Below are 13,679 nucleotides of genomic sequence, written 5' to 3'. Positions count from 1 at the left end.
GTCTGTCTTTCATAAGTGGGCTGTGTGTGCGCGTGCGTGGAGGACTCTTCATCTTAACACTCACTCTCGCTTTCTCATGTGCTTCTCCCCTGAAGGTATCTGGACTGCCCTGAGGCCCTTGTGGGACTGTGTGGCCGCTGGTGCAAGGCTTCAGGTATGCCCTAAAGGGGGAGGTGCCAGCAAGCTTGGAAGCCTTTCTTCCCTACTGTGTCTTTCTTTGTTTGAGTTTTCCCAATTGCATGTGTATTGTATGTGCCTCCTGTCAGACACAAACAAACAAACATGTAAAAATGTCTCCCAAAAGTAACACTGTTAAAAACATGCACATAATTCTTGGGTTGTTGGAGCTGGGAATACAATTCAGGGCCAGTTCATGCTAGGCAGGCACTTGCCACTGAGCCCCATCCTCAGGAGTGAGTGATGGTAAGGCCTGGGAGTCTGGGAGTGTGGGACAGGGGAGGACGTGATGGAGCCCAGGCCACATGTTTGTTTTCTTTTACTTTTAATTGAACTTGACACATTTTGTTGACTTGATAGAGACCCTTCTGTACTAACCTAGACTGGCCTCACATCACCATGTTCCCCAGTCTGGCCTTGAAACCCTGGTTCTCCCTCCTCCTCGCAAGTGCTAGGATCACAGGCAAGTGCCTGGACACATCACTGTTTTTAAACTTTTGTTGATTTATTTTTACTTTCATTTCTTTATTTATCTGTCTATCTTGTATGTGTCACAGCATGAGCATGGAGGTGAGAGGACAACTTCAGGGCTCTCTTTTCTGGAGTTGCTGTGTGTTCTGGGATCTAACTCAGGTTGTTAGTCTTGGTGGCAAGTGCCGTTACCCACTGGGCACTATTGATGGCCCTGTAATTGTAAAAACTTTATTTTCTTTTATTTTATGTACATTGGTGTTTTGCCTGCATTTGTCTGTGTAACGGTGTTATAATTGTGAGCTGCCATGTGGGTGCTGGGAATTGAACCCAGGTCCTCTTGAAGAGTAGCCAGTGACCTTAACCACTGAGCTATCTCTCCAGTCTGGCTCTGTAATTTTTTTTTCAATGTTTTAATAGAATACTATTACCCACTTTGGGTTCCTGTTTTTCCTTATTTCAGACAGGTGGATTGCAGAGGTTTCTTACATTAATACTGGTGAGGTTTTGTTGTTTGAGACAAGGTCTCACTTCATAACCCTGGCTGGCCAGAACTCACAGAGATCCACCTGCCACTACCGTCAGCTATTTCTAGGTTTTTTTAAATTAAAAAGTACATAATATCTTTGTCGTTAGTGCTGAATTATAGTTGGGAGGACGGCTCGATGGGTAAAATGGTTGTCATATAAATGTGAGGGTCTGTGTTCAGATCCCTGGGGCCTAACGCGAAGCTGGGTGGAGTTCACACTTCTGCAAGCCCCATGCTCCCACAGCAAGATGGGGGAGAAATAGAAGAACTCTTGAAGCCCACCACCCACCTAGTCTTGAATACATAGCAGCAAGACTATAGACCTTGCGTCAAACAAGGTGAGGACCAACACCCAAGGTCATCAGACCTCTACATGCATGGTGACACACGTGTATCTGTATGTACACGAACATGCTTACAGGCATACACACACAAAGATTTAAAAACATGCGGCGGTGGTTTTGTAGTATTGAATTAATTTAGTGGATCAACATTAAAACTTGAAAAAAAAGTTGGGGGGAGGCTAGAGAGACGGCTCAGTGGTTAAGAGCACCAGGCAGTGGTGGCATATGCGTTTAGTCCTAGAACTCAGGAGGCAGTGGCAGGCAGATATCAGTAAGTTCGAGGCCAGCCTGGTCTACAGAGTGAGTTCCAGGACAGCCAGGGCTACACAGAGAAACCCTGTCCCGAAAGAAAGAAAAAGGACTACTTACTGCTCTTCCAGAGGACCTAGGTGCTATTTTCAGAACCCGCATGGCCGCTCACAGCCATCTGTAACTTTAGTTCAGGGGATCTAATGTGCTTCTCTGGCCTCTGTGGGTAGTACATACACATTACTCATAAACACACATAAGTCATAACTACATTTTCAAACACTTTTTAAAAGTATGAGGACTGTGGGTGTACCATACAGAGGGTGCTTGAAAAGCAGGTGCGAGCTCTCAGTACCCTACCTCCAAAACTCAACACTTAAACCAAGGAGAATTCTGTAGCGTAAGCATTGAGAGTCCTGTCACACACACCCTCACAACCCTGCTTTCCAGAGTAGCCTTTGTCAGTGCTGTCATGGTGAAGATGTTTCCCGGCAGTTGTCGCTGTAAGAGGGCCAAAAGCAGATGTTTTTTTTTTTTTTTTTTTTAAGGTTTATTTTTATTTCATGTTGTCTGTATGCACCAAGGTTATGCAGTGCCCATGGAGGCAGAAGAGGTGTTAGGTTCCCCGGACTTGGAGTTACAGATGATTATGGGCCAACAGGTAGGTGCTAGGAATTTAGCCGATGTCTGAAGTGCTTAACTTGTGATCCATTTCTCTGGGGTGGGTGGTATGTGGCTCTTCTGTTAGGCATCTGGGACCACAGTGTTGACTGTTCCATGTAGCTTTTTCCTTCTGTAAATCACTGGCAGGTCCAAGGCCCCAGTTCAGGTCAGGTCTGCTGTGCAGGGTCCCAGTGGTAGATTCATTGGCCCAGAGCAGTCTCAGGCCAGCCTGTGAGGCAGGGAGTTACGCTCAGTGCCAGGGAAGGAGATGAATGTCAGGGTTGTGGGGGCAAGAGCCCTGTGCATGCCCCCACTGTTCCCTGCATCTGCAGTTGGCCCCTGTTCTTTTGTTTTGTTTTATTTTATTTATTTATTTGTTGGTTGGTTGGTTGGTTGGTTGGTTCTTCAGCACAGGGTTTCTGTATTTAACCTTGGCTGTCCTGAACTCACTTTGTAGACCAGGCTGGCTTCAAACAAATGGCCACAAAGATATGCCTGTCTCTGCCTCCCTGAGTCCTGGGATTGCAGGCATGTGCCACCTTGCCTGGCTCCTTTTCTTTTTTTTTTTTTTTTTTTTTTAACATACTGTGAATTTGGATCCCAGAATTCATGGAAAAGCCTGCACAGCAGTGTGCAGAAGTAGCAGAGACAGAGGGCTCACTGGCCAGCTGTCTTAGGTGAATCAGTGAGCTCCAGGTTAGTGGGAGACCCTGTTTCAGAAAACAAGGTGGAGAATGACACCTGAGAAGAAGACAGCTGCATTCAACACACAAGACCTGCACATACAAAGCAGTACACACACATGTGTCCTACACACACATGAAAATAAAAAACACCACCATCAGTACTGTTGACATGGCTCATAGGGTAAAGCACTTGCTACCAAGCCTGATGACTGCGGTTCAACTCCAAGAGCCACATGGTGGGAAGAAAGAATTACCATAAGTTGTCCTCTGACCTCCAGACACACAATAAATAAATGTTAGGGAGGAAAGGAAAGTACCATTGGGCTGGGGAGATGGCTCATCAGTTAAGAGTATTCTTGCAGAGACCAGAGTCCAGCTCCCAAACCCACACTGTGGCTTACAACTGTGTGACTCTACCGCAGTGGATCCAAGACCCCATCCTGCTCTCTGAGGGTACCCCACACTCATGCAAACACAAACACACATTCATACATACATACATACATACATACATACATATGTATATGTGTGGTTGGTTTGTTTTTTGAAAAAGGGCTTCTCTGTCACTCTGTAGACTAGGCTGGCCTTGAACTCAGACATTCACCTGCTTCTGCCTCCCAAGTGCTTCAAGATTAAAGATATGTGCCACCACCGCCCAGCCAAGCCAGAATGAGACTCTTAGTTTTTGAGACAGGGTTTCTCAGTAGAACAAGCCTGACTGTCCTAGAACTCTCTCTGTAGACCAGGCTAGCCTCAAACTCACAGAGAACCACCTGCCTCTGCCTCCCAAGGGCTAGGATTAAAGGCTTGTGCCACCATGCCCGGCTAGAGTGAGACTCTTTATAGCCTCCCCTCCCCCCCTGCCCCCCCCCCCAGTTTAAGAACCCTTTTCAGGTAGATCTCTATATGTTGGAGGACAGCATGGTCTATACAGCAAGTTCCAGGACAGTCTGGGCTACACAGAAAAACTGTGTTAAAAACAAAAGAACCCGTTTCTTCTAACCTGTGGGTATAGGTGCCTGTGCTTATTTAGAGGTCCAAAGTTACCTGATATGACTGGCAAAAAATTAGTCCAGGCTCAGGTTGAAGGAGTCACAGAAAGCCTGAGGCCGTGACAGTTTTATTGAGAGCAATCAAACTCTTTATACCTGTTCCAGAAACAGAATATAGTGGCGGTTGCTAGGATGAGTTTGGTTGTAGTTGCCAGGATACAGTGATGTTTGCAAGCTCCACAAGGAAACACGGGATGAATGTCTAAGACCTGTTATCCTGTCAAGCTTTCATGCTTTCTTGAATTCTGAGGGACAAACAGAGAATCACTGCCTGAGGGAGTACTTCAGTCTCTCAGGACTTGGAGCATACAGTGTCCTAGCAGCCATGGCCTCTTTCCTGAGAAACCTGTGACACATGCCTCTCCAGGCAGCTGGGCCAGGCCAACTCCATGCTTCCCTGCAGTGTGGCACACCTGTTTTTGTCCTCCATTAACCTAAATATTGTTGTGTGTTTTCCAATGGTTGAAAATGTTTTAAAAGGACCCTTAATTTCACATGGAGTGCCTCTGCAGTGATGCAGGTTACAGTGATGGCCACTTGTTTCCTCTGCTCTGTGGCTCCTTTTGTGCAGTGTGCTCACACTCCATTCCTGCCTCAGCTGGAACCTGCAGGCCTGTGTTAGAGATGCGTGTAGGTTTTTCCACACAGGAATCTTGTGAAGTAGAACGGGATGGGGGGGTGGATGGGGCCGCTGACTGGCTGGTGAGCACTGGTGTGTACCATGCTGCTGATGTGCTGCTGATGCTTCCCACACATGGACAACAGATACAAGAACCTCAAGTGGCACCGAGCACAGGGGACTGCAGGTGCCACCTCTTAGGCCTCTCCTGTGCTTTTGGGTGTCTTGACCACAGAGACCCTGAGGGAGTACCTGAAGGTGGTGATGGCTCTCAATTACGAGGAGAAGCCGCCTTATGCCATGCTGAGGAACAATCTAGAAGCCCTGCTTCAGGATCTGCGGGTGTCTCCCTATGACCCCCTGGACCTCCAGATGGTGCCTTAGGTGGAATCCAGGTGAGGAGGTTGTTGATTTAGCCCCTCAGCCCAGCCAGGCCTGTGAGGGACTGGATGCCCTAGGCCCAGCTCCTGGTAGACCCTTGGTTTCCCCATGGGCTTGCAAGTCAATTCAGGAGGAGTCAGGACAGCTGGAGTTCATCTGGGTGATCTGTGGTAACCAGAAAATTATGCAACGCCCAGGTGCCTATCAGTTATCCCAGCACTGAGGTGAAGGCAGGAGGATGAGGTCGGTGCTACCTTAGCTATATAAGACACCAATCAAAACAAAACAAAACAGAAAAAGAATCGGTAGGTCTGGGGCTCATTGGTAGAGTGCGGCCTCGTGTGCTGGAGCCCTGGGCTTCATCCCCAGCACCTGTAAACTGGACATGGTAGCAAAGAGCTGTAATCCCAGCCCACAGGCGCTATGGGTAGGAGTGGAGACAATAAACTCAAGGCCAACCTGGGCTACATGACATTGTGCTTGACTGCAGTCAAAGCTCATTGCTTGTGTGTAGTGTGTGAGCAGACACACACAAACATAAACATGTAGCAGGGAGGGACAATGTATTTGGAGATACTTTTGATTGGCACAGTCAGGAAGGCCCCATTGCTGTTGAGCAGCAGAGGTGAGGAGGCCACTGAACACTGCAGGGCACAGCCAGCGCCAGCACTACCCAAGAGAGTCTCTCACGCAGACTTCACTGGTGTGTCTTGAGTGGCACCTCCCTGGTAGCAGGCTGCCTCTTTGTACAACACCTTCCCCTTCCTGTGAGTAAACAAGTGGGCAAACACTCCCCAGGACTGCAGAACTCTCCTGGGGCCCTGGGCCCTGGGCCCTGTAGCAGGTCAGAGGCTCTGTGACACACCTGGAGTACTCTCTAGGGGTAATGTCAGAGCCTTCGCATACACTTGCATAGGCCCAGCTTCCAGCTTTGTAATGGCCTGCCTCTCCATCTAGTGTCCAAGCCAGAGAGACCTTGGGGTCTAGCAGACATTACTGGTTCTTTCACCTGTCCATCAGGTAGTGGTCAAATCCCATCCAGGTGACCACCTCAGTTGAGGTGATCGTGAGCTCCCTTATCACCATCATCTGCTGCCCATGAGCTCTGTGGAGTTGTACCCATCTCTGTCATCTCTTTCCTGCCTGGTTCCATGTGAAGGTTCCATCCACGTGAATGGTTATTCATGAGGCAGCCTCTGGCGGCCATACTACGTTGCTAGAAGGAGGAAGACCTAGGTCCAAGCCAAGGCCTAACTGGCTCATGTTCTGGAACACTCCAGTGGGGCTGGTGTAGCTACGGGGGTTGATACTGGGTGGGATCAGAATGACTAGGATCAGAGCTACAAGTGATGATTAAACGTCAATACAAGCAGCCCCCTTCAGAGTCAGCATCACTCTGCGTCAGTGGCAGGGTCACCTCAGCAGATCTCACCCCAGATATGCTGCCCATGGACCCAGAAAGCATCTAGCGTCTGCTTTACAGCAACTGTGTCGTGGCCTACCTGGCTCTTGGCCCCTCCTCCACTGCCCCAGAGACCACCAGGCAGCTACATCTTCCTTCCATAACCTCCTTAGACCTTTGCTTCTGCTAGTCTCATGACCTGGTACACTGCCTCTCTGCTGCTGTTTGAGACAGCATCTGGCTCAAGCAGTGCTCAAACTCTGTATAGAGGCTGGCCTTGATCCTGATCCTCCTGCCCCTACCTTCAGAGTGCTGGGATTAGAGAGCCACCATGTCCAGTTTAGGCCTGTGGGAGTGGAAGGGTGCCAGTCACATTCACGTATGTCACCTGCCTCTGCCTGACCCTGCCTCTCATCAGCAGGGCGAATGGCTTCTGAGTTGCCTTTGTCTCAGGCCTCAAGGCTGCTTGTTCCTGGAGAAGCTGTTGGTGCATCTCCAGTACCTCCCACAAATACGGCAGGACAGAGGGCCTTAAAGCCTGTTCTTTGCAGCCATGTTTATTATTTTACAGAGCTTCCAACTTGAAGTAGAACATGAAGTAGTGTGACTCGAGGCCTCTTGTTTGAACTCATATGCTCCTAAAAGATTCCCTTGAATGTGCATTCTCGCTGCTCCCTTAGGACATACGAATCCGCGCTCTCAGTGTTGGGGAACTGAGTCATCTCCCATGATGTGAAACTCCTCCCCTTCCCTCCTCAGTCCCTGCCATGTGGGTGGAGGTGACTGGATGCTGGCAGCAGCAGCAGCCACTCCCTAAGGCCACCCTGCCATGGGCACACCTGTGATTCCATAATAAACTGTTTTTAGTCAGTGTCTGGAGAGTCCAGTGTTCACAGAAGTTCTGGAAGAATTTTTTTTTCTTCTGTTTACCCAGCCACTTGGTCTTTTACTTACTGATTACAGCTGCCCAGAGTGACAGTACACACATGCAGCCCAGCTGCTGCAGAGGCCAAGGCAGGAAGAACGCTCAGCCCAGGGGACCGAGACCAGCCTTAGCACAGCAAGAACATGTCAAGCAGACAAAATCTTCAGCTTCTTTATTCCTGCTTTCATGAAGTCACTCATCCAGCCAGAATTACACTTCTCCATCTAGCCACCTTCACAACCCCCAAAATTCTATCCATCCATCCATGCTTCCATCCTTCACCTAGCTATCTTTTATCCATCTGCCTGGTACTTCATCCCACCAGTCTTTAATCACTCCTTCTACACTCCTGCTCATCCTCTGCAACCTTCCACCTGTCCATCTGCCACCCCACACTTATTTTTTCAGACTGTACTAATTATGTGTCTGTGTGTCGATACGGATATGTGCATGTGAGTGCAGATGCCAGTGGAGGTCAGATCCCCTGGAGCCATCATCACAGGTGGTTGTGAGGAGTCCAGCGTGGGTGCTAGGAACCAAACTTGGGTCCTCTGCAAGAACAGTAAGCTCTCTTCTGAGCCATCTCTTCAGCCCCCAACTCATTCTCACTGGAGGATTCTAGATGGGACTCTACCACTGAGCTTTGGCCCTAACCCCTCACTGGAGGATTCACTACAATAGCAAAAGCATTTTGGGGAGAAAACCACATGGTATATTAGATTTTCATTACTATGGCCAAAAAACTAACATAAACAACTTAAAGGAAGACGGGTTTCTTTCAGCTTCTGGTTTCAGAGGGTTCAGTCTATCATGCAGCATAAATCAAGGTAAACCAAGAAACAGAAATGGGAGTCTGATGCCCTTCCTTAAGACTTAGGGAGTAAACAATTTGCAAGTCTCAGAAAGTCCTTGAAACTGAGCAGACACACAAGCGCCCCCTGCCCCCGAGGTCATAGAAGCAATGAGGGTTGCTGAGGATGCGGACAGACTAAACTCCCTGGAGGACACTGACCTGTTAAGCTGCCTACAAGCTGTTGAGAGAACTGCAGAGTCCCAGCTTTCACAAGCCATCACCCATGCTGGGCTAGGCATTTGGTGATGGAGCTGTTGAGTCATTTCTGTGCCTGAAAGTAACATCATTGGTTCACCAGAGATAAGTTTGTTCAGATCTCTCTAGGAACAGCACATCTTGAGTTCATCTTTTCTGGAAATGTCCAGATATATGAGGTCCTAAGTCCATCCTAGCGGATAATGAAGAATAGCAGTCCATGTGGCGAGCCTGAATTGCAAAGAGTTGGGACAGGGGCGATAAAGATGGCTCAGTGGTTAATAGTATTTGTTCTTGCAGAGGATCTAGGTTCAATTCCCAGCACCCAGGCTCTATACAATATACAAATGCACATGTATGAGCAGAACATTTGTATAAATAAGTGTAAAGAAAAAAATTTTTATAAATTTTTACTTCATGTATATTGCATGTATGTCTGTGAGGGTGTCAGGTTCCCTGGAATTGTAGTTACAGACAGTGGTGAGCTGTCATGTGGGTGCTGGGAATTGAACCCAGGTCCTCTGGAAGAGCAGCCAGTTCTCTTAACCACTAAGCCATCTCTCCAGTCCCCTAAAGAAAAAAATTAGAAAGAAACAAAAGAGAACAAACTAGGGATGTAGCTCAGTATAAATTACTTGCCTAGCATGTGTGAAGCCCTGGATTCAGGCAACAACAGTGAAGAAAAGGAAAGAAAGATGGAGACAGAATGTCAGGGAGAGGATGAAGTAGATTCATTCAATCTTTTTTCTTAGTGATAAGAAAAGAAAGAAAAACAGGAAACAGCCATGTGGATATGTGTGGGCTGGTCAGTGCCCTTGTGTGGATATGCACACTGACTAAGTCTGTTCTGCAGCCTCTTCCTTCCCTGTTCTTCTCATTCTAGCCATTGACTCCATAGTAGTTTAAAGCATCTGTTCAGAATGAAGGAAGCCAAGGCAAGAACTCAAGCAGGGCAAGAGTGTGGAGGCAGGAATTGAAGCAGAGACCATGAAGAATGCTACTTACACTCCTCAGGCTGATAGTCAGGTAGCTACCTTTCTTACAACTCCTGAGACAACTGCCCAAGGGTAGCACCGTCCACTGTGGGCTGGGTCCTCCTCACTGATCATTCAGGAAAATGCCCCTAGACCTTCTAGTAGACCGACCTGATAGAAACATTTTAATTAAGATTCTCTCAGACATGTAGGTTTGTGTAGTGAGAATTCTGAAGTTTGGTTTCTTTAAAAACACAGAAATACTATAAGAATATGTTTTAATCTTAATCCCAGGTGTGGGGATATGGGGCTGCTTCATAGCAGCTGACTATGATTTGCCTTGTACTCTGGCAACTGCCGATAGTTTCTGTGATTGTGGGACATTTGGAATTCTGGGAACTTCTACATGTTAGGGCCCTGAGAGGTGTGCTGGATTGTTGGTTGGTTTTTGGTTGCTGTTGGTTATAGTTTGTTAAGTAGTCCAGCACAAAAAAAGAAACAAGATATCAATTAGGTATGGCATATCAAGTTTCAGTTAGATTAGGCACCTCCTCTCCTATTAAGGCTGGACAAGGCAGCCCAGTAAGGAGACAAGGTCCCCAAAGCATGCAGCCAACAGTCAGACACAGCTCTGGCTCCCGCTGTTAGCTGTTAGGAGCCCCACAAGAAGACCAAGCTACACCTTAGCATACCTGCAGCAAGTCTAAGTCAGGTCCATCAGAAGAAATTAGGATCCTGACAGCAACACTCAAACCTGCCCCAAGGAGCTCCGTGCCACAGATCAGCAGGAAGTAGTCTAATGGGAGAGGCGCTCCCTTTCTGACTTTATTCGGGGATCTCTTCCCTCTTCTCTCTCTCCTTTTATTCTCTCCTATCTAGTATTAGGGGGTTGAACTAGAAGAAGAGGAGTGGAGAAGGGTGGAAGAAAGAAGAGCCCATAAAGTAGCAAACACCAGCTCCAGCTCTATTGGTTGTTTTGAGATATTCCTCTCTGTAGCCCTGGATGGACTAGAACTCAGAGCTCTGTCTGCCTCTTTGTCCTAGAGCCAGGTTTAAAGTTGTGTGTCACACCTCCAGCACTGATAAAGCTGTAGCTGTGAAACTTGAGGAGCTGAGTTTGACTGCAGCACCAACATAATCCCAGCACTTGGGAAGCAAAAATGGGATCCCTATAAGTCAGAACTGAAGCAGTCCTGATGCAGTGAGAGGCCACGTCTCAGCAAGTGAAGCAGGCAGTGACTGAAGAAGATGCTCATCCTTAATTTCCGGCACAGTACACACCAAAGCTCATCCTCCTACACACATGCAAATGTGTGTACACATATACATGTACATACATGTACACACAGAAACAAGTGAGAGAATGTGGGCCCTGGCTGGTCAGTAGGGTTAGAAGTAAAGTCTGTCAGTTTCCTCTCAAAGTATATTGAGCCAGCTTCAGCCCAGCTACAGAGGAACAGAAAACACTAGATCCTGCCTCTACCCTTAGTCTAGATGCCCCACACCCCCAAACTCTGCCAAGCTACCCCCGAAGTGCACACCCAAAGCAGAATGTGAGAGTAGAAAATTACGGAAAAGATTATCTACGGCACCATGGGTCTCCTAAGTTTTAAAGTTTCAGCAAAAGCTAGAGACCAATGCTGCATGCTGCCGTCTTTGCTGAGGAAAACACCAGTGTAAGGGAAAGATAAGATACCATGTATGGGGTGGTCTCCTGGTTACTGGTCTCCTGGCCTGTGCTTAGTCAGCACAACCGCCTCCTACACTGAGGCCTGACTTCAAAGTTACATGCTTTGTCTCCAATTCTCTTTCTCTCCTCTCTGTCTCTCTCTCTCTCTCTCCCTCGATTTTTTGTGTGCCCTGGCTATCCTGGTCTATATTTCAGGCTGGCCTCAAACTCAAGAGATCCTCCTGCCTCTGCCTTCTGAGTACTGGGATTAAAGGCGTGCAGCACCACTGCTTCCAATACTCTTAGTCTGAAGTGAGGCTCGTTATTTCTAACACCAGGAAATTACAAGCAGATAGACTTTAAGGACCAAGGGTCCTAGACACCCTTTGTCACATAGATATAACATCACTGCCAGGGGCTGTTGGTGCTGGTTCCCAAGATCTGTATGACACATGAGAATGTCCAATCATCTGCAGCTTCCTGCTGCTGCTTGTGGTTGTCCAAAGCACAGGATTATAAAAGTTGCTGAGTAGCCAGGTGGTGGTGGGAGCACATACTTTAATCCCAGTGCTCAGGAGGGAGAGGCAGATGGATCTCTCTGAGTTTGAGGCCAGCCTGGTCCACAGAGTTGAGTTCCAGGACAGCCAAAATTACCCACAGAAAAACCCTGTCTCGGAAAAACAAAAACAACAACAAAACAGTTGCTGAGTGTTGGGATGGCAGGTGGTTGAAGTTCAACTTGATGAGTCTATATCCTGAGAGCTGCGGATCTCTGACACCTAGAGTCTATTGTAATGGGCCTCTGACTCTTGGGTTCTTTGGTAACTAAATTACCCTGGCCAGCTGACTGATGGTCAGTGGAGGGACAAATGATGGTACCTCAGGACCTTGCCTGAGTGCTTGACTAGCCAAGTCTCTTTTGAGCCACATTCATTATGGGGATGATCCTGCCCAAAGACCAGCCCAGGACAAGCTGTCTATAGTGAGGCAAAATACCTCATAGTGTCCTTGCCTTCTATTTCATTTTTGAAAGGAGAATCGAGATGTGGGGCCTACAGTGGCTAGTTTTATGTCAGTTTGATGCAAACTAAAGTCACTGATGAAGAGGGAGCTGCACTTGAGAAAATGTCTCCATAAGATTAGGCCTGTAGGGTATTTTCTTAGTGATTGATGTGGGAGGGCCCAGCCCATTGTAGGTGGTACCATCCCTGGCCTGGTGGTCCTGGGTTCTGTAAGCAAGCATGCATGAGTGCATCATGGGGAGCAAACCAGCAAGCAGCACCCCTCTATGGCCTCTGCATCAGCTCCTGCCTCCAGGTTCCTGCCCTGTTTGAGTTCCTGTCCTGACTTTTTTCACTGATGGACTATGGATGTGGAAATGTAAGCCAAATAAACCCTTTCCTCCCCAAATTGCTTTTGGTCATGGGGTTTCATCACAGCAATAGTAACCCTAACTAAGACAAGTTGGGCTAGTCAGTGGTTGCACACACCTTTAATCCCAGCATGAGGGAGGCAGAGGCAGGTGGTTCTCTGAGTTCTAGGTCTACAGAGTCTCTGAGTTTCAGAACACCCAAAGCTACACAGAGAAACCCTGTCTTAAAAAAAAAAAAAGCATCAGTAGAATGGAGCTTGTCAGAGGTTCTATATTAGCTGTGTGTACTACAGAGGGCTGAGCCGGAAAAGTGACCCAAGCCCTTTGAAGGATCCCAGAAGATTATGAAGCCATCTCAGACATTGAACATTGGGTTGGGTAGACAGAGTTTGATTTTATTTGCGACTGTGCTATGGTTCTTCCCTCTTGAAGTAAGAAAGTATTTTTTTATTTTCCAGGAACCCCCAATTAAGAGACCTTAACTATTAAACCATTGAGGTCTTTATTTTTTCCCCTGAGACAGGGTTTCTCTGTGTGGCCCTGGCTGTCCTGAAACTCACTCTGTAGACCAGGCTGGCCTTGAACTCTGAGATCTGCATACCTCTGCCTCCCAAGTGCAGGGATAGAGTGCGTGCACCACGCCTGGCCTAATTTGCAGTATTTTATATTGTGATGCTCTCAGTGATGGGGGGCAGCCCACTGTGGGTGGGACCATTCCTGGCCTACTGGTCCTGGTGTCTGTAAGAAAGCAGGCTGAACAAACAATGAGGAGTGAGCCAGTAAAGTAGTACCTCTCCATGGCCTCTGCATCAGTTCCTGTCCTGTATGAGCTCCTATCCTGACATTTTCATTGATGGACTATGATGTGAAAGTGTATACCAAATAAAACCTTTCCTCCCCAACTTTCACTCGGTCATGGTGTTTGTGGCTTAAAAAAAAAAAACCTTAGACAAGGAAATTAAAAAGACCAAATGATGGAACTCCATTCCTGTGTCCTCTGGTATCTCAAGCTAATGACTGCTCCCTGAGTGCCTTCGGTGCCCAGAAAGGAACAACGAATAGTAATATCTGTCCCCTAAGAGAGAAGCTGTGTAATACAGCTAGGTGGCAGTGTCTGT

The 13,679-nt window shown here is 47.6% G+C and overlaps 1 protein-coding gene across 18 annotated transcripts in view; it reads left to right on the top strand.

Moving 5' to 3' along the window:
- Vrk3 (VRK serine/threonine kinase 3) overlaps positions 1–13,463 on the top strand; it is a 41,146-nt gene extending 27,683 nt beyond the window's left edge. For 10 of the 18 annotated variants that reach the window (XM_060379711.1, XM_060379703.1, XM_060379693.1 and 7 more), the window contains 2 exons: positions 96–154; positions 1,112–1,271. In XM_060379711.1, the coding sequence (XP_060235694.1) occupies positions 96–154; positions 1,112–1,269 (217 nt within the window). In that variant the 3' untranslated portion in view covers positions 1,270–1,271. Of the gene's footprint in view, positions 1–95; positions 155–1,111; positions 1,272–5,025; positions 5,186–7,124; positions 7,449–7,507 lie in introns of those variants that run through there. The other 8 variants (XM_060379722.1, XM_021633964.2, XM_060379688.1 and 5 more) reach the window with 5 other exon arrangements.
- The last annotated feature ends 216 nt before the right edge of the window (positions 13,464–13,679 follow it).

Source organism: Meriones unguiculatus, chromosome 1 (genome assembly GCF_030254825.1).
Source record: "Meriones unguiculatus strain TT.TT164.6M chromosome 1, Bangor_MerUng_6.1, whole genome shotgun sequence".
NCBI classification, from domain to species: domain Eukaryota; kingdom Metazoa; phylum Chordata; class Mammalia; order Rodentia; family Muridae; genus Meriones; species Meriones unguiculatus.
This window is presented reverse-complemented; position numbering and strand designations above follow the sequence as displayed.